Here is a 26,271-nt window from a genome sequence, read left to right on the forward strand (position 1 = left end):
ATCCTATTTATTGTTGTGGTGAGGTTTAGCTCCCTAGTACTTCTGGCTCGAGGGGATATGGTTTTCTATAGGTGGAGCATGTCCATCAGTTCTGGGTTGGACATGGCCTTGTATGTCAGGCAGAGATCACCTCTGAGTAGGCGGTATGCAACAGAGTATAGCTGGAGTTTCGTCAGTCGTTCAGTCTGTTTGAGGCCAGTGATCCTCTTTGTGAGGTACGTTTGTGGTCTTTCCAGCTGTTTGCAGGTGTCTTGTAAGTTACATCCCAAATGGGGTGTTGTACTCTATGATGGGTCTGATGAGTAGAGGGGCACAATGACCTGTTTTGATCTGGATGCGAACCCTTTTGTGTTTAGGTGGGCCGCATAGAAGGATTTTCTAACCACTCTGGCAATGTGATTATCAAAGGAGAGATTGCTATCTACTTGGGTCCCCAGATCCCTTATTACGTCTTCCGTATTTAGGGTCTACCACCTATGTAGTAGTTTGTGGGTACTTTGTTTTTTCCAAAGGGGATGACTATGCACTTTTTGGCATTTAACTTGAGGCCATGATTTTGACACCAGGTCTCCGTCTCAGTGAGACCCTTTTGGAGGATGTCTGTTTCAGCCGGAGAGTCAGTTATAGCCCCTAGATGTTCTTCGTGTTTCACTGTTGCAGTCATTACATTTGGGTTATCTGATGCAGGTAGCCCACAGTCGGCCTGATTAATAAAGTCTTGGGTCCTGCGTCGGATGCTGTCCCTTCTTCCATGACGTCAGGTCATCAGGGGTATAAAGCATGCAGCCGATGCCATTACATCAGTCTTTCTTGCCGCGCGGTGCCCAAAGCAGAAGCAGTTCGCAAGTGCCAGTCGGCCAACTCCTGAAATTTTCATTTTCGAGTTTCAGAACTGAAGTCTTCAATTAAAAGCTAAGTACCCCGTTGGGGAAACTTTTTCTTGCTCCTTACCGATGTCAGTAAAAGTTAATAATTGTATTTCTTGTGGAAAGCAAATACCTCATAAAGATTTTCATTCGTACTGTATTCCTTGCCTAGGCCCTGACCACGACGTACCTTGCTGTCAGTTTTGTGCTTTATTTAACCAGCGCACTATCCGTTGTCGGTACATTTTCGCCTCTAAATATTTTGTTTCTCGGTTTAATTATCCAGAAATGTCGGTTAGCCATCCGACTACTGGGATTCCGAAAAAATGCAAAGATAAAGACAGAGACAGGCCACCGAGGTCCAAAACTGCCGACGACGCTTCTCCTAAGCCAGTCACCAGTTCGCTGGTACTCAGTGAGGTGCTTTTGCAGCCCCTGATACCCACTACTTCTGATTCGCAGGCCTCTACTGAGACTCTTTCAGAGTCCGGTATGCCGCAAGATACTTAAACTATGGAACCCGTGGATGTCTCTACTTTGGATGGGTCCGGAGCTGCTGTGCAGGCACCAGCTTCTGAAGGTGCATTCAGGTCTACAGACTTGCATATTAAACCAACGCCTCCTTCTTCTCTTAGGCCTAAATCACGAACCATGCCTAAAAAAATGATGCTCAGGCCTCTATGCCCAAAAAACAAATGATAAGAATGGCTGAAGATCTAATAACTCTAATCAGGGGTAGCCCCCCCCCCCCCTTTCTAAGAGGCCTAGGACTGAAGTGGTTTCTGAATCTTCTGACCAGGATTCTGTTTTTTCCAATTCTTCTGATGATCTGGATTTGCCCTTATCTACGTATGAGGATTCTGATGCAGAGGACTCCATTCCCTCTGCTTCCCCTCCAGAGGATTTTTCTTCTGGGGAAACCTTACATACTCTAAGTATGAAAGATCTTCCAACTGCTGAGGTGAAACTGCCGAAGCAACAAAGCAAAAACAGTAAACTGCGGCAGAAAAATCGAAGATTACTTCAAAAGTGCTTATCTTTTGCTAGTATCCAGGGACTTTTATTTTCTTCTTTTTAACAGAAGACATTAAAATTTCTTCATTTTAAACGGATTTTTGATACTTTGTTTGAGTACTAAATGACCAGCACCATTTCTCCAGGAATTTGACATACAGCGTTAGCCTTGGTGATTTTTCTGCCGCAGTTTACTGTTTTTACATACTCTAAGGGAGCATTTCCACTGGGAAAGCCAGGATTTTTCTGATTCAAAAAAGAGGCTTAGAGATTTCTTACTCCTACCTCAGCATAGGCCTTTAGCTATTTCTCCTGTACTAGACATTGTTGATGATGCCTTTTCGGAGTCTAGTTTGGCTCCTGATTCCTTGCCTCCTGCTCCCATAAAACCAGACAGATACTACAGGGTCCCTGAGTCACACAAGTTCCTTTTTAAAAATCCTATTGCGGATCTAGAGACTATTTCACAGGGGCCCAAGGGCATTAAGGCTTCTACTGCTAAAAATTCTACCCCTTCTGATAGAGACTCAAGGGCGCTGGATAGATGGGGTAAGAAGGTTAACACTTCTGCAACTTTGGCCATTAGGGCTTTAAACTGCCAGTTTCATATTTTAAAGTATCAGCAACATGTTACTGGATTGCTTAAACAGAAAATTATGTTGATTCCTGACTGTGTGGAAAATAAAGAATTACAGGATTTAATGCATTCTGCTGAACAAGTTGGAAAACATACTTTGCAATGGGTTTTGATTCATTAGAGGCCTCTTGCAGAGTCACTGTTACTGGGTCTGTGCTCAGAAGGCATGCTTGGCTTAAGGAACAATCTTTGCCTGATCATGTTAAAGCTAAATTGTTGGATGCTCCCTTAAATCAGGACCGCCTGTTTGGCAACCAGGCTGAGGAAGTTCTTAAAAAGATGGAAGATAAAGCTAAATCTATGCAAACTGTTAAAGGTTTCTTACAAGTTCAGCCTCCTAGATTTAGTAGGCACTGGCCCTCTAAGAATTGGTCCTTTCCAGCCCCTTCCAGGTCTTCTCAAGCCAAACACAGACACAGCAAAAACCCCAGGTTTCAATCCCAGGGGACACACAAGACTAAGCAGTGGGGGGCCTCCACTTCCAAATCTGGGAGTAATAAGACTCCCCCTATGGTGAACTGTCTCAATGACTTCCTTTTAAAATTTCCAAGCACTTATCAATTGACTGCCCCTTTGGGGGGAAAGATTGCTCTTCATGCAAAGAATTGGGAACTCATTACCCAGGACAAATGGGTTTTAAATATAGTTTGCAAAAAGTGCCGACTGCACACAGAGGAGAACACTGGTAAGAACCACAATCAACTTTATTACAAGCTGTGAAACAAGAGTAATTTTAGTATCAACGGCAAGGAGTACAAGGTTATTGGGCATTATAATTGTGAGTCCAAGGCTGTGATTTATGTCGCGCTTTGTAATTCTTGTAGCGTGTTTTACATCGGCAAAACCGAAAGAAAGATTAAATGCAGAATATATGAGCATCAACATGCCATTTCTAAGGAAGATGTTAACAATGCCCTAGCTCGGCACTGTATAGAGTACCCAGGGCACATCTTTCATTTTTGTGTAGTACAACAAAGGGACATTGACATCAGAGGTGGACCATGGCAACTCAGGTTAGAAATTGATGAGTTGCTATGGCAGATCAGGACTAGGGCTCACATTCTTCCTGGCATCAATGAGGCCTTAACAATCAAATGTGTCCTTAAATGGTTGTCCTACATTAGGTAAATTTGGTATTAAGTATATCCCTATTGTTGAGGAGACATTCATCTTTAGTCTCCTGCGTACTTATTTACTATGGTCCTTCCCCCCCCCTTTTTTCTTTCCCCCCCCCTTCCCTCTCCCTTCCACCTCTCCTCCCCCCCTCTCCCCCCTTTTTACCCTTCCCTTCTTCTCCTTTTTTCCCTCACCTGCCCCTTTTGGTTATTTTTGTTTTTCCATTTTTATTCTTATTATTTTTTATTATTTTTCTTTTTCTTTTTGATCATTTCTAATGACCGGAATCATGTCAATATAGGTACATATTATAATATTAACTATTTAGGTCCTGACATCATTACTATCTTCAAGGTCCTAACATTATTGGTTTTAATATTTTTTGGAGCTAATTTTATTGCAGCTTATTTTCAACATTTTTACCTGTGGTTCTAGTTACATATTAATTGTTTGCGTATGGAAGGTTAATTTAACTTATTTTTAGTTATTACAGTAAAATCTAGCATTGTATGCCCAGGCTATCTACGGATGTGGCTTGGTTTTATTTTATAGTGACTTAAACAAGCAACTGATGTCATCATTTATTCATGTGCCTTTATTTTATTGGTGCATTGCTTTAAAAGTTAAGTATAAATTGAATTTGCCCTTGCTCTCTAATTGTCTGAAGAAGGCGGGTCATTGGTACTTGCCGAAAGCGCTTACCTTCACTGATACTCTTGTTTCACAGCTTGTAATAAAGTTGATTGTGGTTTTTACCAGTGTTTTCCTCTGTGTGCAGTCGGCACTTTTTGCAGTTTTTTGGTTTTAAATATAGTTTCCCAAGGATACAGATTTCACTTCCACACATTGCCAACACCAAGCGGGTGGCCGGACCTACCCCCAAATCAGTTGGCAGAGGCCCAAAAACAAGTACTGTCGTTCTTGAGCATGAGGGCTATTCAACTGGTACCAGAAGAGGAAAAGGGACAAGGTTTCTACTCGAGACATTTCCTGGTACCCAGAAAAGACAATTCATGGCATCCTATCCTGGACCTGTCTACTCTAAACACCTTTTTGGAGATTTCAAAATTCAAGATGCTGACTCTTCACCAGTTACTTCCTATGCTAGGCAAAGATGCCTGGTTGGCAACCCTAGATTTAAAAGAAGCATACCTGCACATCCCAATCAGGGAATCTTGCAGAAGATACCTACGCTTCAAAGCAGGCTACATGCACTATCAGTTCTTTGCACTGCCCTTTGGCTGATCTACTGCACACAGGGTGTTCACAAAGTGCCTAGCTCCAGTTATTGCATTTTACAGGCAAAGAAATATTCAAATATACCCATACCTGGACAGTTGTCTAATTCAGGCAGAAAGCCAGGACATACTTTTGAATCCTCTGGCCTTTGTACAAAGGGTTCTAACTTGACTGGGGTACACCATAAACGAAAAGAAATCACACCTGGTACCCTGTCAACAAATTATATTCCTGGGAGAAAGCTTGAATACAACTTCCCAGATGGCTTACCTCACTCCAGAGAAACAAATTCATTTGACAACCTACTTCAAACAAGTGGCCACAAAAACCCTGCTATCTGCAAGACAAATACTGCAAGCCTTGGGGTTCATGGCCTCCTGCATTCTTCTAATTCCATATGCAAGACTGCATATGAGGAAACTACAGTGGTATCTAAAAAGCCTATGGTGTCAACATTCTCAGGATCTAGAAGCAATGATTCCTATCATACCTTGCCTACACCTAGAGTTCTTTTGGTGGGCAGAGGCCTGCCACCAAAACAAGGGACTACCTTTCACACCACCCCCTGCCGCCCAAACCCTAACAACAGACGCATCAGACTATGCATAGGGGACTCACCTGGAAGGGAAGTGCATTCGGGGCAAATGGAACCCAAGTCAAATGCACCTGCATATCAATCAAAAAGAAATGTTAGCTGTGCAGAATGCTCTGACAGCCTTCAAGGACCATATTCTTCCAGGACAACTAATGGTAAAGACGGACAACACCACTGTTATGTGGTACATAAACAAGCAGGGGGTACACATTCTTACCCCCTCTGCAGACTAGGCATGGCATTGTGGATCACAACCTTGAGCTACCAAGTACAGCTACAAGCTCAATTCCTGCCAGGAAAATTGAATACACTGGCAGATGGACTAAGCAGAAACCTCATGGACCCACACGAGTGGAAACTGGAACCAAGGATTTTCAACATCTTGACAAGCAAATGGGGGAGTCCAGATATAGACCTGTTTGCCTCTCCCCAGAACTACCAATTGGACAAATTTTGCACAAGGATTCCCCACAAACAAGCCTGGAAAGTGGATCCTCTGTCCTTCAGTTGGAAAAACCTATCAGTCTTTGCCTTCCCCCCCTCTGCCTCTGCTCTCCAAAGTACTACTAAAAATCAAACAGGACAAACCAAGGATTATTTTGATTGCTCCAGGCTGGCCACGCCAACACTGGTTACCCCCTCCTGTGCAGTGTGTCGCAGTTATCCCCATGGCACCTGCCTCAGACTCCTTCCCTATTGTCTCAGCAGGAGAACCAGATTCTGCACCCTCAGCTTCAAACACTGAACCTTGCAGCCTGGCTAATTACATAATCTCTCCTTTACCTTCCCTCAGTAAACCTGTGATGGATATCATTTTAGAGGCAAGGAGGCCTCGCACTAGAAAATCCTATGCTGAAATATGGAAAAGATTCTGTGCCTGGAACCATTATCAAGGGATAAGCACAGCAGCGTCCAATTTACCTCAGATTTTACAATACTTAACTGAGATGCTTCACAAGGGCCTGTCTTTTTCCTCCATTAAATTTCACGCCTCAGCCATTTCAGCTCATTATAACACAGAACCCCCCTCTTCTCTCATCCACTGCTCAAGCAGTTCCTCAGTGGGGCCAAAAATTTGAGACCACCAAGGAGAGCTCCAACCCCAGCCTGGGACCTTAACTTTGTTTTGGAGAAACTCACTCTACCTTCTTTTGACCCAGCTGCTACTGCAGATTTAAAATTTCTTTCTTGGAAAACAGCTTTCCTTTTAGCAATCACTTCAGCTAGAAGGGTATCAGAATTACAGGCCCTTATGGCAGTGGATCCTTTCATCATCCTTCAATCGGACAGGGTGACCCTCAGAGCCAATCCATCCTTCATGCTCAAGGTGATATCCAGTGTGGCTCTTAATCAGTCCATTCATTTGCCAACCCTCTGTCCCAATCCACAGAAAAAGGAGAATGGATACTGCATTCCTTAGATGTGCACAGACAACTCAGATTCTACTTGGACAGGACTAAGCCTCGAAGGAAATCTGAACAACTGCTGGTAGCATTTGCTGCAGGGGCAGATGTGAAGGCTATTTCAAAGCAAACCATTTCTAAATGGATAGGCCATTGCATTAATTTCTGCTATAAGCACCATGGAAAACCTTTCCCCCAGGGGATCAAACCTCACTCCAGGGCTGCATCTACCTCTACAGCCTTTCTCAGAGGCGTCCCTACTAGGGACATCCTAGAAGCTGCTACCTGGAGTTCTGTACATACTTTCACCAAGCATTATCATTTGCCAATTTTCTCTAAATCCAGAGCTGGCTTTGCCACTGTAGTCTTGCAGGGCCTTATAGCTGGTCCTAATGCTATCTAAATTCCTCCTCCCAGCCATAGCTTTGGAAATCTACCCAAATGTAATGACTGCAACAGTGAAACACGAAGAACATAGTACAGTTGTGTACACTTATCATAAATGTAGATGTTCGAGTGTATTCACTGTTGCAGTCCTGGTTACCCTCCCTCCAGCCCCCTAAGTTCTTTTGGCTATACTTCTACTTTATTTTACTATGCTTAAAAGTTTTTTTGGTGCATTTGCTTTTTTGTTAGAGGTATATCATTGTACTTTTATATTTAATTGCCTCCAATTAGGGGGGCACCTGACATCTGGTACACCTGTAATGGCATCGGCTTCATGCTTTATACCCCTGATGACCTGACGTCATGGAAGAAGGGACAGCAGCTGACGCAGGACCCAAGACTTTGGTAATCAGGCTGACTCTGGGCTACCTGCAAGCAGATAACCCAAATGTAATGACTGCAACAGTGAATACACTCGAACATCTACATTTATAGTAGGTGTACACAATTGTACTTTTGCAGTCGTCTGTGAACCTGGTCAGCCATAGTCCTCCTGTGCTTGCCTGTACCTCTGAGATGTATATGCCGAATAGGAGGGGTCTTAGCACTGAGCCCTGGGGAATGCCACTTGTAACTGGTTTAGAGTCAGACTTGGCTCCCGCAACTCTCACCATGTGGGTTCTGTCCTTGAGCCAGTTGGCAACCCATCTTGTGACGTAGGGGTTTATGTTCAGGCTGGTGAGCTTGTCTATAATACCAGAATGGGGAATGGTGTCGAAGGCCTTTGCGAGGTCTAGGTAAGCTGCGTGTACCACCTTTCCCTCGTCTGTAGCCCTGGTAACTGTCTCAAAGAAGTCCAACAGGTTTAGGAGGCATGATCTGCCCTTAACAAAGCTGAACTGGGTAGGGTCCAGTGTTTGGAGGTTCCCATTGTCTCTGTTAATGAGTTCCATGATGATGCGCTCCATAGCCTTGCAGACCAAGCTAGTCAGGCTTATAGGGCGATAGTTCCTGGGGTCTGTTGTGGCTCCACCTTTGTGGAGCGGAATAACCATTGCTGTGCTCCACTCTATGGGTACGTAGCCTGTGGAGAGGCTGAGTTTGAACAGTGTGTTTAGGTGAGGGGTTAGTTCATCTTTGAGCTCATGTATGACGCAGCCTGGGACACCGTCCGGTCCCATTGATGCTGTGTTTTTGGCTTTGGAGAGGGCTGTTTTAACCGGAGTATCTGTGATTTCAGGGGCTCTACATTCTTCTGGTATGGTTATGGGCCCTTGTGGGGGTGAGAGGGGGTGAAGTTTGCACTGAACCTGTCTTCCAGGATGTTGGCGATATCGGTTGGTGCAGTGTATTTTGTCCCATTCTGCACTAACTCCGAGCAGATCTGAGCATTGCCACTTAGATTCTTGACATAGCTAAAGAATGCCTTGTGGTTATCTTTGGAGTCCTTGGCAATTTTTCTTTCGAAGCTCGCCTTGAATGATTTTATGAGAGATCGTAGTTTCTTTCTGATACTGATCAGGGATGTCTTCCCTTCCTGGGATTTTACTTTTTTCTGTACTAGTTTCCTCCTTCTATTGTATAGCTTGTTTATGGCAGGTGTCCACCAGGCTGGTTTCCTTTTCTTGGAGAAGTAAGTATTTTCCTTGGGATAGCACGATCCATGCATTCTTTAGGTGCCTGTAGAATGCATTAGTGAAGGATTTTGCAGCTTGAACAGCATTATCCTTTAGCATGGGGTCTTTGAAACTTTCCACCTTGGTCTTATGTAGCGTGAAGTTTGCTTTTGAAAAGTTTTTCACAGTGATTTCCTTGTCCGGGGGTGAGGCGGAATGTGGATATCCAAAGTGATTTGTTTATGGTCAGATCTAACCAGCGAGGGGTTGACCTCCGGTGTGGAACCGGTCGCCCATGTTGGTGATGACCAGGTCCAGTATGTTGTCACCTCTGGTGGGAGTGTTGACCAGTTGATCCAGGGCGTTTGAGTGTATAAATTCTAGGAAATGTTGGGCTAGGGGGTTAGTACTTGAGTAGTTCTCCCAGTTAATGTTTGGGTAATTGAAATCACCCAATATTAGGGTGTTTGGTAGGACCGTTATGTTTCCCCAGTGTTTCTAAAAACACGGAATGGGGGTCCTGGGACATGGTGGGTCATCTGTAACGAGCTACAATTTGAATTGCTATTTTGCCCATTGTTAGTTGCACGTGGGTATCATTGATGAATATGGATACGCCCCCGCCTTTTGTATTTCGGTCCGGGTTTTGTGGCTGAAATGTACGGTATGAGTGCTGGGGTGCTCTCTGGTGCCTTAAACCAGGCTTGTGTTACTGCACATGTATCTATTTTCTCCATACTGAGGAGTGCCTCGAGTGCGTGCATTTTGAGGTTTAGACTTCTGGCATTGAGTAGCATTACCCTTAGTTTTTTGTTACTTGTGCTATTTATGGCGGTGGGTTTGTCTTTTGAGCCTTGCCTAAAAAAGGCACTATGGGGGTGGCAACAGCCTTGGCAAATTTCGAAAGCCAAAGGGTGACAGGTGCAAACAGTCTCTAGCGAGCCAGCGTGGCTTGTCAAGCATGTCATCCCAGGCGGACAGACACTGGATCTCCTTTGAATGACACCAGAAACTTAGCCAATTGTTGAAATTGATTTTTTTTTTTTATACCATGGTATCATTCTTGGTGAGGGCAGGATGCTACTCAGGGTCAGGGTCATACCGGCCTGGGCTACGTGATCAGAGAGCTCATCCATGTCTCTTTTCATGTAGTCCAGGGAGGTATGGCTCCGGTCATTCACACCAACATGGACAATGACAGAGTCATATTTGTACTTGTTCTGGAGTGACCTGAGTGCTTGTGTTATGTGGCAGATCTTGGCACCCGATGGGCAGCTAACCGTAACCTTCTCCTTATTCAGCCTAGTGAATGGGACGTCAGTGTGCCTTACTATAGAGTCACCTATTACTAGTATGTTGGGTATGTTATTTTGCCTTAAGGGCTGTGATTGTGTGGCACACTGGTTTTGTGAAGTATGTGTTTCATGGTTTGTGTTGGGGGTGGAGGTTGCTCTGATGTCTGCTTTGGAGGTCTCTTTTGCAGGTTTTTATTTAGAGCCTCCAAGTATGTTTTTGTGTATTTACGTGTGTTTTTTGCTGGTGCTGGTTTAATGGGTCTGTGTGAGACTGGTGGTGTGATGCAAGTAATGCCCTTCTCCTCTTGACTTGTCTGATCCAGTCTTGGGTTGAGAGAGCTTAGCCTCCAGTTTAGCTGTATAATTGCATGTCTCGTATGTATTAGTGTTTGGTGGTAGGATGAGAGGGTTGTCTGTGTACATGAGGCAGTTGTAACATTGCCTCAAAATGCCCAGATTCACCAGTTGGACTGGAGAGTACACCTGAAATTGCCCTTTGGACATGCCTGAATAGGTACAGTGAACTGTTTTACTGAATGGCTGTTAAGGTCGAATAGAGAGCCTTGTCTTTTTGTAGATTATAGGGGGTCTAGTGCTAGGGTTTATAAGTGCTTGCTATGAGTTCTCGGCTCATTACAACACTGAGCCACCTCTCTTCTCTCACCCTCTCATCAAACAGTTCCTAAGAGGGCAAACAACTTAAGGCCACCAAGGAGAGCATCCACCCCTGCTTTGGGACCTTAACTTTATACTGGAAAAGCTCACGCTACCCCCCCCCCCCCACACACCCTTTGAGCCTGCAGCATGAGCAGAGTTAAAATTCCTGTCTTGGAAATTAGCCTTACTTCTGGCCATCACTTCAGCTAGAAGAGTGTCTGAGCTACAAGCACTTATGGCTGTGGAACCCTTCATTATTTGTCATGCTGACAGGGTCTCCCTCGGGACTAATCCTTCCTTTATGCCTAAAGTGGTGTCCAGCATGGCTGTCAACCAATCTATCCATTTGCCAGCCTTCTTCCCTAATCCTCAAAATAAAGGGGAAAGGATCCTGCACTTCTTGGATGTGCACAGATAGCTCAGATTCTACCTGGATAGGACTAAGCCCTTCAGGAAATCTGTCCAGTTACTACTCAGTTTTGCACCAGGGGTAGAGGGCAATGCCATTTCAAAACAGACAGTTTCCAAATGGATAGCACACTGTATCCACTTCTGCTACAACCACCATGGGAAACCAACCTCTCAGGGGGTCAGAACACACTCTACTAGGTCAGTTTCTACTTTTACAGCATTCCTCAGGGGAGTCCCTACCAGAAACATTCTGGAAGCTGCTACCTGGAGTTCTGTACACACATTCAGCAAGCATTATCACCTGCCTATATTTTCCAAATCCAGGGTGGGTTTTGCAGCAGCGGTCCTGCAGGACATACTAGCCATCCCAAACTCTTCTTGACTGCTCCACCCTTTTCTTCAGCTTTGGGAATCAACCCAAGTGTGATGACTGCAACAGTGAAACACGAAGAACATAGTACAGTTCAAGTGTATTCACTGTTGCAGTCCTGCTATCCCTCCCTCCAGCCCCCTTCTCTCTTTCTCTCTCTCTCCTCTCCATGTATATTACTCACCCGTTACGGGGGTATTGGTATTTACTTTTTATTGGTGGTGATTTTCCCACCATAGCTTAGCTCCCTATTGGGGGAATCCTGACATTTGGGGCAAGAAAAACTGATGTAATGGCGTTGGCTGCCTGTTTTTATACCCCATGACGACCTGACATCAGTCCTGGAGTGACAGCAACCAACGCAGAAATATTAAGTCTATGGTATTCGGGCTGACTGAGCGCTACCTGCAGGCAGATAACCCAAGTGTGATGACTGCAACAGTGAATACACTCGAACATCTACATTTATGGTAAGTGTACGCAACTGTACTTTCTAACCCCTGTTCTGGGAGGGCTAGAGAGTATGGGAATGGACCATTGCTACCAGTTCTACCCCGCTGTGCTTGGAGGATAAGAGAGTATGGGAATGGACCATTGCTAGCAGTTCTACCCCCCTGTGCTTGGAGGATAAGAGAGTATGGGAATGGACCATTGCTACCAGTTCTACCCCCTGTGCTTGGAGGATAAGAGAGTATGGGAATGGACCATTGCTACCAGTTCTACCCCCTGTGCTTGGAGGATAAGAGAGTATGGGAATGGACCATTGCTACCAGTTCTACCCCGCTGTGCTTGGAGGATAAGAGAGTATGGGAATGGAGCATTGCTAGCAGTTCTACCCCCCTGTGCTTGGAGGATAAGAGAGTATGGGAATGGACCATTGCTAGCAGTTCTACCCCCCTGTGCTGGGAGGCCAAGAGCATATGGGAATGGACCATTGCTAGCAGTTCTACCCCCCTGTGCTTGGAGGATAAGAGAGTATGGGAATGGACCATTGCTAGCAGTTCTACCCCGCTGTGCTTGGAGGATAAGAGAGTATGGGAATGGACCATTGCTAGCAGTTCTACCCCCCTGTGCTTGGAGGATAAGAGAGTATGGGAATGGACCATTGCTAGCAGTTCTACCCCCCTGTGCTTGGAGGATAAGAGAGTATGGGAATGGACCATTGCTAGCAGTTCTACCCCCCTGTGCTTGGAGGATAAGAGAGTATGGGAATGGACCATTGCTAGCAGTTCTACCCCCCTGTGCTTGGAGGATAAGAGAGTATGGGAATGGACCATTGCTACCAGTTCTACCCCCTGTGCTTGGAGGATAAGAGAGTATGGGAATGGACCATTGCTAGCAGTTCTACCCCCCTGTGCTTGGAGGATAAGAGAGTATGGGAATGGACCATTGCTAGCAGTTCTACCCCCCTGTGCTTGGAGGATAAGAGAGTATGGGAATGGACCATTGCTAGCAGTTCTACCCCCCTGTGCTTGGAGGATAAGAGAGTATGGGAATGGACCATTGCTAGCAGTTCTACCCCCCTGTGCTTGGAGGATAAGAGAGTATGGGAATGGAGCATTGCTAGCAGTTCTACCCCCCTGTGCTTGGAGGATAAGAGAGTATGGGAATGGACCATTGCTAGCAGTTCTACCCCCCTGTGCTTGGAGGCCAAGAGCATATGGGAATGGACCATTGCTAGCAGTTCTACCCCCCTGTGCTTGGAGGATAAGAGAGTATGGGAATGGACCATTGCTAGCAGTTCTACCCCTCTGTGCTTGGAGGATAAGAGAGTATGGGAATGGACCATTGCTACCAGTTCTACCCCTCTGTGCTTGGAGGCCAAGAGCATATGGGAATGGACCTTTGCTACCAGTTCTACCCCCCTGTGCTTGGAGGATAAGAGAGTATGGGAATGGACCATTGCTAGCAGTTCTACCCCTCTGTGCTTGGAGGCCAAGAGCATATGGGAATGGACCTTTGCTAGCAGTTCTACCCCCTGTGCTGGGAGGCCTAGAAAGTATGGGAGTGGGCCTTTGTTACAGTTCCTATCTTTTTTTTTTCAGTCACATCTGGGAGAAGCCACTTCCATAGGAGACAGCTCAGGTGGTGCTTGTTCTGGCAATGGGAGAAGCCTTATGATCTCTTTGCTTCTCCAACAAACACTGAAATCGAGTAACTTCTTTTCCTTTATTCTTCTTCTTTTGGATGACATCACAGGAAAACATTTGGCCAGTTGTGGCCTTCTTTACTCTTGCCCCCCATTTCCCGTTATTCCTAAATTTCTGAAGAAAACAAGGTGCATAATAAGGGCTGTCTCATCTCACTAGCTTCCTTTTGGCCCTGGTAGGTCTGGTCCCCCTGGTATAGATTCTGTCTGAAAACAGTCAAGAGTCGTCAGTCACACCATTCCAGCAAACCCCCATCTTTCTCTGTGTCTAATCACATGGTTTATCCACTTCCAGAAATGGTCAGGGACTCATCTAACCCTAACAGTGTGCTCATATGGTTACCTAACCTCAAAGACTGAACCCCGTAAAAAATGTAAAACAAAAGAAAATGGGCAACAGCGTGGGCATAGATCCTTTCAGTGCTCCAGAGGTATCTTTTTAGCTAGTTTTTGATTTGGGATTTGTCTGTTCTTCATTGATATGCATTTATCTGCTGTTCACGTCTTTCGTCATGATGCAAACTCTTTAGCACTAGCTTCATTAAAAGTGTGGAAGGCATTTCTGAAAATCACTTTTTCTTCTGCATCTCCCTGTCATGGATCCTCTTCCTCTGTGGGACCTTTATTTTGTATTAACAAAAACAATCTAATGCAGCCACCAGTAAACCTGCGATAACTACTGGACTCAAATGTTCTTGTCTTGAAAGACTCTTCCTAGTAACTGTCACTTCATTCGGGAGAACCTCTGAATTCTAAGCCTCCACTGTTTAATTTCTTTACTTATCTTGTACTCTGAAAAAGTGTGCATGTCAGCAAATCCTTATTTCTTGCCTAAATTTGCAGCAGACAAAATGTAAGTGAGGCCATTAACTGGCAAGTATTCTTCACTAATTATTGTAATAGAGGGAATCGTGTATTTCACTGTGCAGATGTATACAGGCAGCTGCGATTTTGTGTCTCAAAACCAAATCATTTGGGAAAGATTATTGGCTGCTTGTATCATATTCTGAAAGAAGTTTGAGGTCCAGTGTGTAAGAGTTAACAGTTCTGAAGTTTTGCTCAAATTCCATTGTTATAATAAAAAACATAGCATATATTTATGTCTAGAGCATAGGACACACTGTGCCAAGGCTTTGCATACTACTCAGGCTGCCTTCAAATGCATCCTTAGATGGTGTTTGTGCAGTGGCTAAGTGAATGTGTTTGCAGTACACAGTAACCTGGATGTGATCTCTAGGTCCGGGTTTTCCTTTGGTTCAGTGTTATTCTGTGAATTATTTCATGAGGAACAACACAAGATGTTTAGCTTGGGACTTAGTCCTCTCAGTAATGTGGATGGATCTTTTGGAAGAGTGAATACATAACTTGTGTATATGTCAGCACTAGAAAAAGCAGTCTGCTGCTGAACAGTTGGAAAATGTTTTTTTTTTTCCTGAGCAGTGGTACGTGCTGTAAGAACCGTATATATAATGTATTCTTTACTGTAGGCAGTTGATGTATTTCTTGTATTAACTTTGTATTTCTTCTTTTAGGTCCCAGCAGGCAGCAGCAGCAGCAGCCAAGCAGACAAGTGCATGTTCAAAGCCTAGAGACATTCCTTCTGAGGAAGCGCAAATGGCAGCAGCAGCGGCCTTGGCTAGGATGGAGAAGAAACAACAAAAGAGCAGCGTAGTGTCATCCCAGGAGGTGATCAGAAACAAGGGTAAGCACACGGCGGCACACGCTGTGAGACAGAGACAAGGGTAAGCACACGGCGGCACATGCTGTGAGACAGAGACAAGGGTAAGCACACGGCGGCACAGTCTGTGAGACGGAGACAAGGGTAAGCACACGGCAGCACAGTCTGTGAGACAGAGACAAGGGTAAGCACACGGCAGCACAGTCTGTGAGACAGAGATAAGGGTAAGCACACGGCGGCACAGTCTGTGAGACAGAAACAAGGGTAAGCACACGGCGGCACACGCTGTGAGGCAGCAACATGAGTAAACACACTGCAGGACAGTCTGTGAGACAGAGACAAGGGTAAGCACACGGCGGCACACGCTGTGAGACAGAGACAAGGGTAAGCACACGGCAGCACAGTCTGTGAGACAGAGACAAGGGTAAGCACACTGCGGCACAGTCTGTGAGACAGAGACAAGGGTAAGCACACGGCAGCACAGTCTGTGAGATAGAGACAAGGGTAAGCACACGGCGGCACAGTCTGTGAGACAGAGACAAGGGTAAGCACACTGCGGCACAGTCTGTGAGACAGAGACAAGGGTAAGCACACAGCAGCACAATCTGTGAGACAGAAACAAGGGTAAGCACACGGCGGCACAATCTGTGAGACAGAGACAAGGGTAAGCACACGGCAGCACAGTCTGTGAGACAGAGACAAGGGTAAGCACATGGCGGCACAGTCTGTGAGACAGAGACAAGGGTAAGCACACGGCGGCACAGTCTGTGAGACAGAGACAAGGGTAAACACACGGCGGCACAGTCTGTGAGACAGAGACAAGGGTAAGCACACAGCAGCACAATCTGTGAGACAGAAACAAGGGTAAGCACACGGCGGCACACTCTGTGAGACAGAGACAAGGGTAAGCACATGGTGGCACAGTCTGTGAGATAGAGACAAGGGTAAGCACACGGCGGCACACGCTGTGAGACAGAGACAAGGGTAAGCACACGGCGGCACAATCTGTGAGACAGAGACAAGGGTAAGCACACGGCGGCACACGCTGTGAGACAGAGACAAGGGTAAGCACACGGCAGCACACGCTGTGAGACAGAGACAAGGGTAAGCACACGGCGGCACAGTCTGTGAGACAGAGACAAGGGTAAGCACATGGCAGCACACGCTGTGAGACAGAGACAAGGGTAAGCACACGGCAGCACAGTCTGTGAGACAGAGACAAGGGTAAGCACTGCGGCTGCAGCTGTGAGACAGAGAAAAGGGTAAGCACACGGCGGCACACGCTGTGAGACAGAGACAAGGGTAAGCACACGGCGGCACAGTCTGTGAGACAGAGACAAGGGTAAGCACACGGCGGCACACGCTATGAGACAGAGACAAGGGTAAGCACACGGCAGCACAGTCTGTGAGACAGAAACAAGGGTAAGCACACTGCGGCACAGTCTGTGAGACAGAGACAAGGGTAAGCACATGGCAGCACAGTCTGTGAGATAGAGACAAGGGTAAGCACACGGCGGCACATTCTGTGAGACAGAGACAAGGGTAAGCACACTGCGGCACAGTCTGTGAGACAGAGACAAGGGTAAGCACACAGCAGCACAATCTGTGAGACAGAAACAAGGGTAAGCACACGGCGGCACAATCTGTGAGACAGAGACAAGGGTAAGCACACGGCAGCACAGTCTGTGAGACAGAGACAAGGGTAAGCACACGGCGGCACAGTCTGTGAGACAGAGACAAGGGTAAGCACACGGCGGCACAGTCTGTGAGACAGAGACAAGGGTAAACACACGGCGGCACAGTCTGTGAGACAGAGACAAGGGTAAGCACACAGCAGCACAATCTGTGAGACAGAAACAAGGGTAAGCACACGGCGGCACACTCTGTGAGACAGAGACAAGGGTAACCACATGGCGGCACAGTCTGTGAGATAGAGACAAGGGTAAGCACACGGCGGCACAGTCTGTGAGACAGAGACAAGGGTAAGCACATGGCAGCACACGCTGTGAGACAGAGACAAGGGTAAGCACACGGCGGCACACGCTGTGAGACAGAGACAAGGGTAAGCACACGGCGGCACAGTCTGTGAGACAGAGACAAGGGTAAGCACACGGCGGCACACGCTGTGAGACAGAGACAAGGGTAAGCACACGGCAGCACAGTCTGTGAGACAGAAACAAGGGTAAGCACACGGCGGCACAGTCTGTGAGACAGAGACAAGGGTAAGCACACGCTGTGAGACAGAGACAAGGGTAAGCACACGGCAGCACAGTCTGTGAGACAGAGACAAGGGTAAGCACACGGCAGCACAGTCTGTGAGACAGAGACAAGGGTAAGCACACGGCAGCACAGTCTGTGAGACAGAGACAAGGGTAAGCACTGGCGGCACAGTCTGTGAGACAGAGACAAGGGTAAGCACACGGCGGCACAGTCTGTGAGACAGAGACAAGGGTAAGCACACGGCAGCACAGTCTGTGAGACAGAGACAAGGGTAAGCACACGGCGGCACAGTCTGTGAGACAGAGACAAGGGTAAGCACACGGCGGCACACGCTGTGAGACAGAGACAAGGGTAAGCACACGTCGGCACAGTCTGTGAGACAGAGAAAAGGGTAAGCACACTGCAGCACAGTCTGTGAGACAGAGACAAGGGTATCCACACTGCGGCACAGTCTGTGAGACAGAGACAAGGGTAAGCACACAGCAACACAGTCTGTGAGACAGAGACAAGGGTAAGCACGCGGCGGCACAGTCTGTGAGACAGAGACAAGGATAATCCCACAGCAGCACAGTCTGTGAGACAGAAACAAGGGTATCCACACTACAGCACAGTCTGTGAGACAGCAACAAGGGTAAGCACACAGCAACACAGTCTGTGAGACAGAAACAAGGGTAAGCACACTGCGGCACAATCTGTGAGACAGAAACAAGGGTAAGCACACTGCGGCACAGGCTGTGAGACAGAAACGAGAGTAAGCACACTGCAGCACAGGCTGAGACAGCAACAAGGGTAAGCACACTGTGGTGCAGCCCTTGAGACAGCAGCAAGGGTAAACACACTGCAGCATAGCCTATGAGACAGCAACATGGATAAACACACTGTGAGACAGGGGTAAACACACTGCAGCACAGCCTGTGAGACAGAAACATGGGTAAACACAATGCAGCACAGCCTGTGAGACAGAAACAAAGGTAAACATACTGCAACACAGCCTGTGAGACAGGAGCAAGGGCAAACACATTGCAGGGCAACCTGTGAGACAGGAACAAGGATAAACTCACTGCAGAACAGTCTGTGAGACAGCAGCAAGGGTAAACACACTGCAGCACAGCCTGTGAGACAGCAACAAGGGTAAACGTATTGTAGCACATCCTGTGAGACAGGAACAAGGGTAAATTCACTGCAGCACAGCCTTTGAGACAGCAGCAAGGGTATATACACTGCAGGACAGTCTGTGAGACAGCAACATGAGTAAACACACTGCAGGACAGTCTGTGAGACAGAAACAAGGATAAACACACTGCAGCGCAGTCTGTGAGACAGCAACAAGGGTAAACACACTGCGGCACAGTCTATGAGACAGAAACAAGGGTAAACACACTGCAGGACAGACTGTGAGACAAGGGTAAACACAATGCAGTGCAGTCTGTGAGACAGCAAGAAGGGTAAAAACACTGTGGCACAGTCTGTGAGACAGGAGCGAGGATAAACACACTACAACACAGCCTGTGGGATAGCAGCAAGGGTAAACACACTGCAGGACAGACTGTGAGACAAGGGTAAACACACTGCAGTGCAGTCTGTGAGACAGCAAGAAGGGTAAAAACACTGTGGCACAGGCTGTGAGACAGAAGCAAGGGTACGCACACTGTGGCACAGTCTGTGAGACAGCAACAAGGGTAAGCACACAGCAACACAGTCTGTGAGATGGAAACAAGGGTAAGCACACTGAGGCACAGTCTTTGAGACATCAACAAGTGTAAGCACATGGCGACACAGTCTGTGAGACAGCAACAAGGGTAAGCATGCAGCAACACAGTCTGCGAGACAGCAACAAGGGTAAGCACACTGCTGCATAGTTTGTGAGACATCAACAAGTGTAAGCACATGGCGACACAGTCTGTGAGACAGCAACAAGGGTAAGCATGCAGCAACACAGTCTGTGAGACAGCAACAAGGGTAAGCACACTGCAGCACAGTCTGTGAGACAGCAACAAGGGTAAGCACACTGCAGCACAATCTGCGAGACAGCAACAAGGGTAAGCACACTGCGGCACAGTCTGTGAGACAGAAACAAGGGTAAGCACACTGTGGTGCAGTCTGTGAGACAGAAACAAGGGTAAACACACAGCAGCGTAGCCTATGAAACAGCAGTATGGGTAAACACACACTACAGGACAGCCTGTGAGACAAGGGTAAACACACTGCAGCACAGCGTGTGAGGCAGGAACATGGCCAAACACACTGTGGCACAGTTGTTGAGACAGAAACAAGGGTAAACACACTGCAGTGCAGTCTGTGAGACTGGAACAAGGGTAAACACATTGCAGCATAGTATGTGAGAAAGAAGTAAAGGTAAACACACAGCAGAGCATCCTGTGAGACAGGAACAAGGGTAAGCACACTGCGGCGCAGTTTGTGAGACAGGAGCAAGGGTAAAAACCTTGCAGTGCAGTCTAAGAGACAGCAGCAAGGATAAACTCACTACAGGACAGCTTGTGAGACAGCAACAAGGGTAAACGCACTGCAGCACAGCCTGTGGGACAGCAGCAAGGTTAAACATACTGCAACATAGTCTGTGAGACAGCAACATGGGTAAACACACTGCAGCGCAGTCTGTGAGATAGGAACAAGGGTAAGCACATGGCGGCACAGGCTATGAGACAGAAACAAGGGTAAGCACATGGCAGCACAGGCTGTGAGACAGAAACAAGGGTAAGCACACTGTGGCACAGTGTGTGAGACAGCAACAAGGGTAAGCACACTGTAGCGCAGTCTGAGACAGAAACAAGGGTAAGCACACAGCGGCACAGGCTGTGAGACAGAAACAAGGGTAAGCACACTGCAGCACAGGCTGTGAGACAGAAGCAAGGGTAAGCACACTGCAGCACAGGCAGAGACAGCAACAAGGGTAAGCACACTGCAGCACAGTCTGTGAGAAAGAAACAAGGGTAAGCACACAGTAACACAGTCTGTGAGACGGAAACCAGGGTAAGCACACTGCAGCACAGTCTGTGAGACAGCAACAAGGGTATGCACGCAGCAACACAGTCTGCGAGACAGCAGCAAGGGTAAGCACACTGCGGCACAGTCTGTGAGACAGAAACAAGGGTAAGCACATGGCGGCATAGTCTGTGAGACAGCAACAAGGGTAAGCACGCAGCAACACAGTCTGCGAGACAGCAACAAGGGGTAGCGCACTGCGGCACAGTCTGTGAGACAGCAACAAGGGTAAGCACACTGCGGCACAGTCTGTGAGACAGCAACAAAGGTGAGCACACTGCGGCACAGTCTGTGAGACAGAAACAAGAGTAAGCACACAGCAACACAGTCTGTGAGACAAAAACAAGGGTAAGCACACTGCAGCACATTCTGTGAGACAACAACAAGGGTAAGCACAGTGCAGCACAGTCTGTGAGACAGAAACAAGGGTAAGCACACTGTGGCGCAGTCTGTGAGACAGAAACAAGGGTAAGCACACTGTGGCGCAGTCTGTGAGACAGAAACAAGGGTAAGCACACTGTGGCACAGTCTGTGAGACAGCAACAAGGGTGAGCACACTGCGGCACAGTTTGCGAGACAGCAACAAGGGTGAGCACACTGCGGCACAGTCTGTGAGACAGAAACCCGGGTAAGCACACTGTGGCGCATTCTGTGAGACAGAAACAAGGGTAAGCACACTGTGGCACAGTCTGTGAGACAGCAACAAGGGTAAGCACACAGCAACACAGTCTGTGAGACAGAAACAAGGATAAGCACACTGCAGCACATTCTGTGAGACAACAACAAGGGTAAGCACACTGCAACATAGTCTGTGAGACAGAAACAAGGGTAAGCACACTGTGGCACAGTCTGTGAGACAGAAACAAGGGTAAGCACACTGCGGCACAGCCTTTGAGACAGCAGCAGGGGTAAACACACTGCAGCGTAGCCTATGAGACAGCAATATGGGTAAACGCACTACAGGAGAGCCTGTGAGACAAGGGTAAACACACTGCAGCACAGCCTGTGAGGCAGGAACATGGGTAAACACACTGCAGCACAGCCTGTGAGGCAGAAACAAGGGTAAACACACTGCAGCGCAACCTGTGAGATAGGAACAAGGGTAAACATATTGCAGTGTATCCTGTGAGACAGGAACAAGGGTAAACACACTGCAGCACAGCCTTTGAGACAGCAGCAAGGGTAAACACACTGCAGGACAGTCTGTGAGACAGCAGCATGGGTAAACACACTGCAGGACAGTCTGTGAGACAGAAACAAGGGTAAACACACTGCAGCACAGTCTGTGAGACAGCAACATGGGTAAACACACTGCAGGACAGTCTGTGTGACAGAAACAAGGGTAAACACACGGCGGCACAGTCTGTGAGACAGGAACAAGTGTAAACACACTGCAGCACAGCCTTTGAGACAGCAGCAAGGGTAAACACACTGCAGCATAGCCTTTGAAACAGCAACAAGGGTAAACACACTGCAGGACAGTCTGTGAGATAGCAGCATGGGTAAACACACTGCAGGACAGTCTGTGAGACAGAAGCAAGGGTAAACACACTGCAGCACAGTCTGTGAGACAGCAACAAGGGTAAACACACTGCGGCACAGTTTATGAGACAGAAACAAGGGTAAACACACTGCAGACCAGACTGTGAGACAAGGGTAAACACACTGCAGTGCAGTCTGTGAGACAGCAAGAAGGGTAAACACACTGTGGCACAGTCTTTTAAACACACTGCAGTGCAGTCTGTGAGACAGCAGCAAGGGTAAACACACTGCTGCGCAGTCTATGAGACAGGAACAAGGGTAAACACACTGCGGCACAGCCTGTGAGACAGCGTATAGGGTAAACACATTGCAGGACAGTCTGTGAGACAGCAGCAAGGGTAAACACACTGTAGTGCAGCCTGTGAGACAGCAGCAAGGGTAAACACAATGCAGTGCAGCCTGTGAGACAGCAGCAAGGGTAAACACACTGCAGTGCAGCCTGTGAGACAGCAGCAAGGGTAAACACACTGCAGTGCAGCCTGTGAGACAGCAGCAAGGGTAAACACACTGAAGCACAGCCTATGAGACCGAAACAAGGGCAAACACACTGCAGGACAGTCTGTGAGACAGAAACAAGGGTAAACACTCTGCAGCACAGACTGTGAGACAGCAGCAAGGGTATATACACTGCGGCACAGCCTGTGAGACAGTAACAAGGGTAAACGCACTGCAGCTCAGGCTGCGAGACAAGGGTAAACACACTGCAGCATAGTCTGTGAGACAGCAACATAGTCTGTGAGACAGCAACAAGGGTAAATACACTATAGCACAATGTGTGAGACAGAAACAAGGGTAAACACACTGCAGCACAGTCTGTGAGACAGAAACAAGGGTAAACACACTGCAGCACAGTCTGTGTGACAGCAGCATGGGTAAACACACTGCAGGGTAGCCTGTGAGACAAAGGTATACATACTGCAGCACTGCCTAAGAGACTGATTCCTCAAAAAAAATTTAAAAGAAAATGTTTCCTTTTTCTTTGAGGTACTGATTCCCAGTTTGAAAAAACAGAGTTAGTATGGGATTGTATTTGTCCAGCACCAGTGACACAGGAAATGGAATCAGATTCTGAAGAAAGTTTTTTTTCCCCACACTCTCCCCCTGTAGTGTTATCTTTTTTTCCTGAAACTATAACCAGAATGAATAATTTGTTTCAGTGTGAATAGAATGAAATTCATATATCCCTGCAAAGATATTATGACTTATTACAGCTAACTTTTCCTCATCCTGCAACTTTTCATTGTGTCCTACCAGTATTAGATGATGTTTTCTTGGCAGTCTGCAATATAATTGACAATCAACCTCTTGCCCCCCGCCCCCCACCCCAAAGTCAGTTAAATGGTGATAAATTTAAAGTTCCCCAGAACCACAAGTTTATATTTTGAAATCACATATCCATCCATGCAGTTATTTCTTTGGCAAAACCATCTTTTGCCATGCATCTTGTAAATGCTAACTCTATCCCTTCTGACAATGATGGGAAGTGTTTTGATAGTTTTTGGAAGAAAACATGTTCTTATTCTACTTTAGTGTCCGGAATTCTGAATTATTAGGCTAGTGTGTCAAAATTTCTGCTTGTTTGCTTTTGAAAATATGAGAAAGTTAACTGCTTATTGGAAAAGCTACTTCTCTCCAAGCTACATTAATCTACAAGATCCTTGAATCTAATTATTACTGCTCTCCCATTAAAAAGACTGCTATTAACCATAGCTGTTACTTACCCTAAGAAGCTCACAGGATGAAGGTCTAACACTCTCTAGACTGAGGTTCAGGAATGCAGTATGTGAAAGAACCTTATCAAACATAGGCCTAGCCATATGGAATGATTTTCCCAGTGAAGGAATAGTTTGTCAAACTCTAAAATCTTTCAAAGTTGCTGTTGTACAGCATTTATGCAAAGAAACTGACTGTATTAGATGTTCATCGTGTTTCACTGCTGCAGTCATTACACTTGGGTTATCCTGCCGTCAGGCGGTCCAGCAGTCGGCCAGAGTTCCAAAGTCTTGGTCCGGCATTGGTTGCTGTCGCCTCCTCCTTGACACCATTTTCTTCAGTCTTTCTTGCTGCGCGGTGCCCGAAGCAAAAGCAGTTCGCAAGTGCCGGTCGGCCGACTCCTGAGATATCAAATTCGTTTTTCAGAACCGAAGTCTTCAATAAAGCTAAGTACCCCGTTGGGGAAACTTTTTTTTGCCTCAGACCGATGTCAGTAAAAGTTAATAATTGTATTTCTTGTGGGAAGCAAATACCTCATAAGGATTTTCATTCTTACTGTATCCCATGCCTAGGCCGAGATCACGACGTCACTAGTTGTCGGTTTTGTGCTAGATTTAACAAACGCACTATTAAACGTTGGTTTGATTTTGCTCGCCATTACTTTGGCCGAAGGTTTAATTATACCATGCCGTCGGAAAAACCGACGACCGGAATTCACAAAAAACGCAAAGATAAGGATAAGGACAGGCATCCGAGGCCCAAAACTGACAAAGCCTCTTCTAGGCCAGTCGCCGGTTCTCAGTGAGGCGCTTTCGCAGCCCCTGACACCCGCTATCTCAGAGCCACAGGCCGTGACCGACTCCCACGTGGAGGTGCCTTGGCCTCTGGATACTCAAGGTGCTGGGCCTATGGAGACTAACCCTTCAGATGGGTCCAGAGCCGCTGAGCAGGCATCGGCTTCTGAGGGTGTTTTCAGACCTTCACAACTTACCATTGCAACTACAGCCAAGTCTAAAACTCCATTAAAGACAAAGAAGCAAGTACAGCATTCACCTGGACAGGCCTCCATGCCTAAAAAACAGATGCTCAAAATGGCCGAAGACTTAATTACTGTGATCAGGTGTTCCCATCCCCCTCCTGATAAAAGGCCAAGGCAGGATACAGACTATGATTCCTCTGACCGGGTTTCCATTTATTCTGATTCCTCTTCAGACCAGGGATACTCTTACCCCCCTATGAGGACTCTGATGCTGAAGAATCAATTCCTTCAGCCTCTCCTCCTGAGGATTACTCTTTTGGGGAAACCTTACATACCATGAGGGAGCATTTCCATTGGGAGGGCCAGGATTACTCAGAATCCAAGAAAAGGCTCAGAGACTTTCTTTTATTGCCTCAGCACAGGCCCCTTGCTATTCCGCCAGTGTTGGATATTGTGGATGATGTGTTCTCTGAATCCAGTTTTAATCCTGATTCTTTACCCCCTGCTCCAGTCAAGCCAGACAGGTACTACAGAGTCCCTGACTCTCACAAATTTCTTTATAAAAACCCTGTTGCTGACCCAGAAACTATTTCCCAGTGTCCCAAAGGGGTAAAGGCTTCCACGGCTAAAAATCCAGTTCCCTCAGACAGGGATTTTAGAGCATTAGACAGATGGGGGAAGAAAGTTTACACCTCTACAACTTTAGCAGTGAAGGCTTTAAATTGCCAGTTTCACATGCTTAAATATCAACAATATTTACTGTCTCAGTTAAAACAGAAAATGAGCACATGTGCAGAACAACCTGATTATAAGGAAATGCAGGATTTATTGCATGCAGCTGAACAAGTGGGAAAGCATACTTTGCAATGTGGTTTTGATTCATTAGAAGCTTCTTGTAGAGCAGCAGTTACAGGATCTGTGATTCAAAGGCATGCTTGGTTAAAAGAACAAAGTTTACCAGATCACGTTAAGGCAAAATTATTGGATGCTCCTTTACAGCAAGATATTTTATTTGGTGTTAAGGCAGAAGAGGTATTAAAGAAAATGGAGGATAAGGCAAAATCTATGCAAACAGTGAAGGATTTCTTACAGGTACAGCTACCACGATTCAGCAGGAATTGGCCTACAAAACATTGGTCCTTTCCAGTGTCAGACAGGCCACAAAGAGGCAGATACATACGCCCAAGAGGCAGATCTCAGCCCCAAGGCTCTTACAGACCACGACAGTGGGGTGCTTCAACCCCAAAAGAAGGTGAGGACAAGTCACAACCTTACAGGAAACAGTCCCAATGACTTCCCCCTTCCAATGCCAAACTCTTCCCTTTTGGCAGCTCCCTTAGGGGGAAACTAGCACTTTTTTCACAAAACTGGCAAGCAATCA

At 46.7% G+C, this 26,271-nt stretch overlaps 1 protein-coding gene across 1 annotated transcript in view; it reads left to right on the top strand.

Moving 5' to 3' along the window:
• Positions 1-26,271, top strand: part of UBXN6 (UBX domain protein 6) — a 1,665,022-nt gene that overhangs the window by 268,694 nt on the left and 1,370,057 nt on the right. Inside the window, exon 2 of the mRNA XM_044090584.1 lies at positions 15,288-15,457. Coding sequence (XP_043946519.1) covers positions 15,288-15,457 — 170 coding nt within the window. The remainder of the gene's footprint in view (positions 1-15,287; positions 15,458-26,271) is intronic.

Source organism: Protopterus annectens, chromosome 13.part0 (assembly GCF_019279795.1).
Source record: "Protopterus annectens isolate FY-2018-M chromosome 13.part0, PAN1.0, whole genome shotgun sequence".
Classification (NCBI taxonomy): Eukaryota; Metazoa; Chordata; order Ceratodontiformes; family Protopteridae; genus Protopterus; species Protopterus annectens.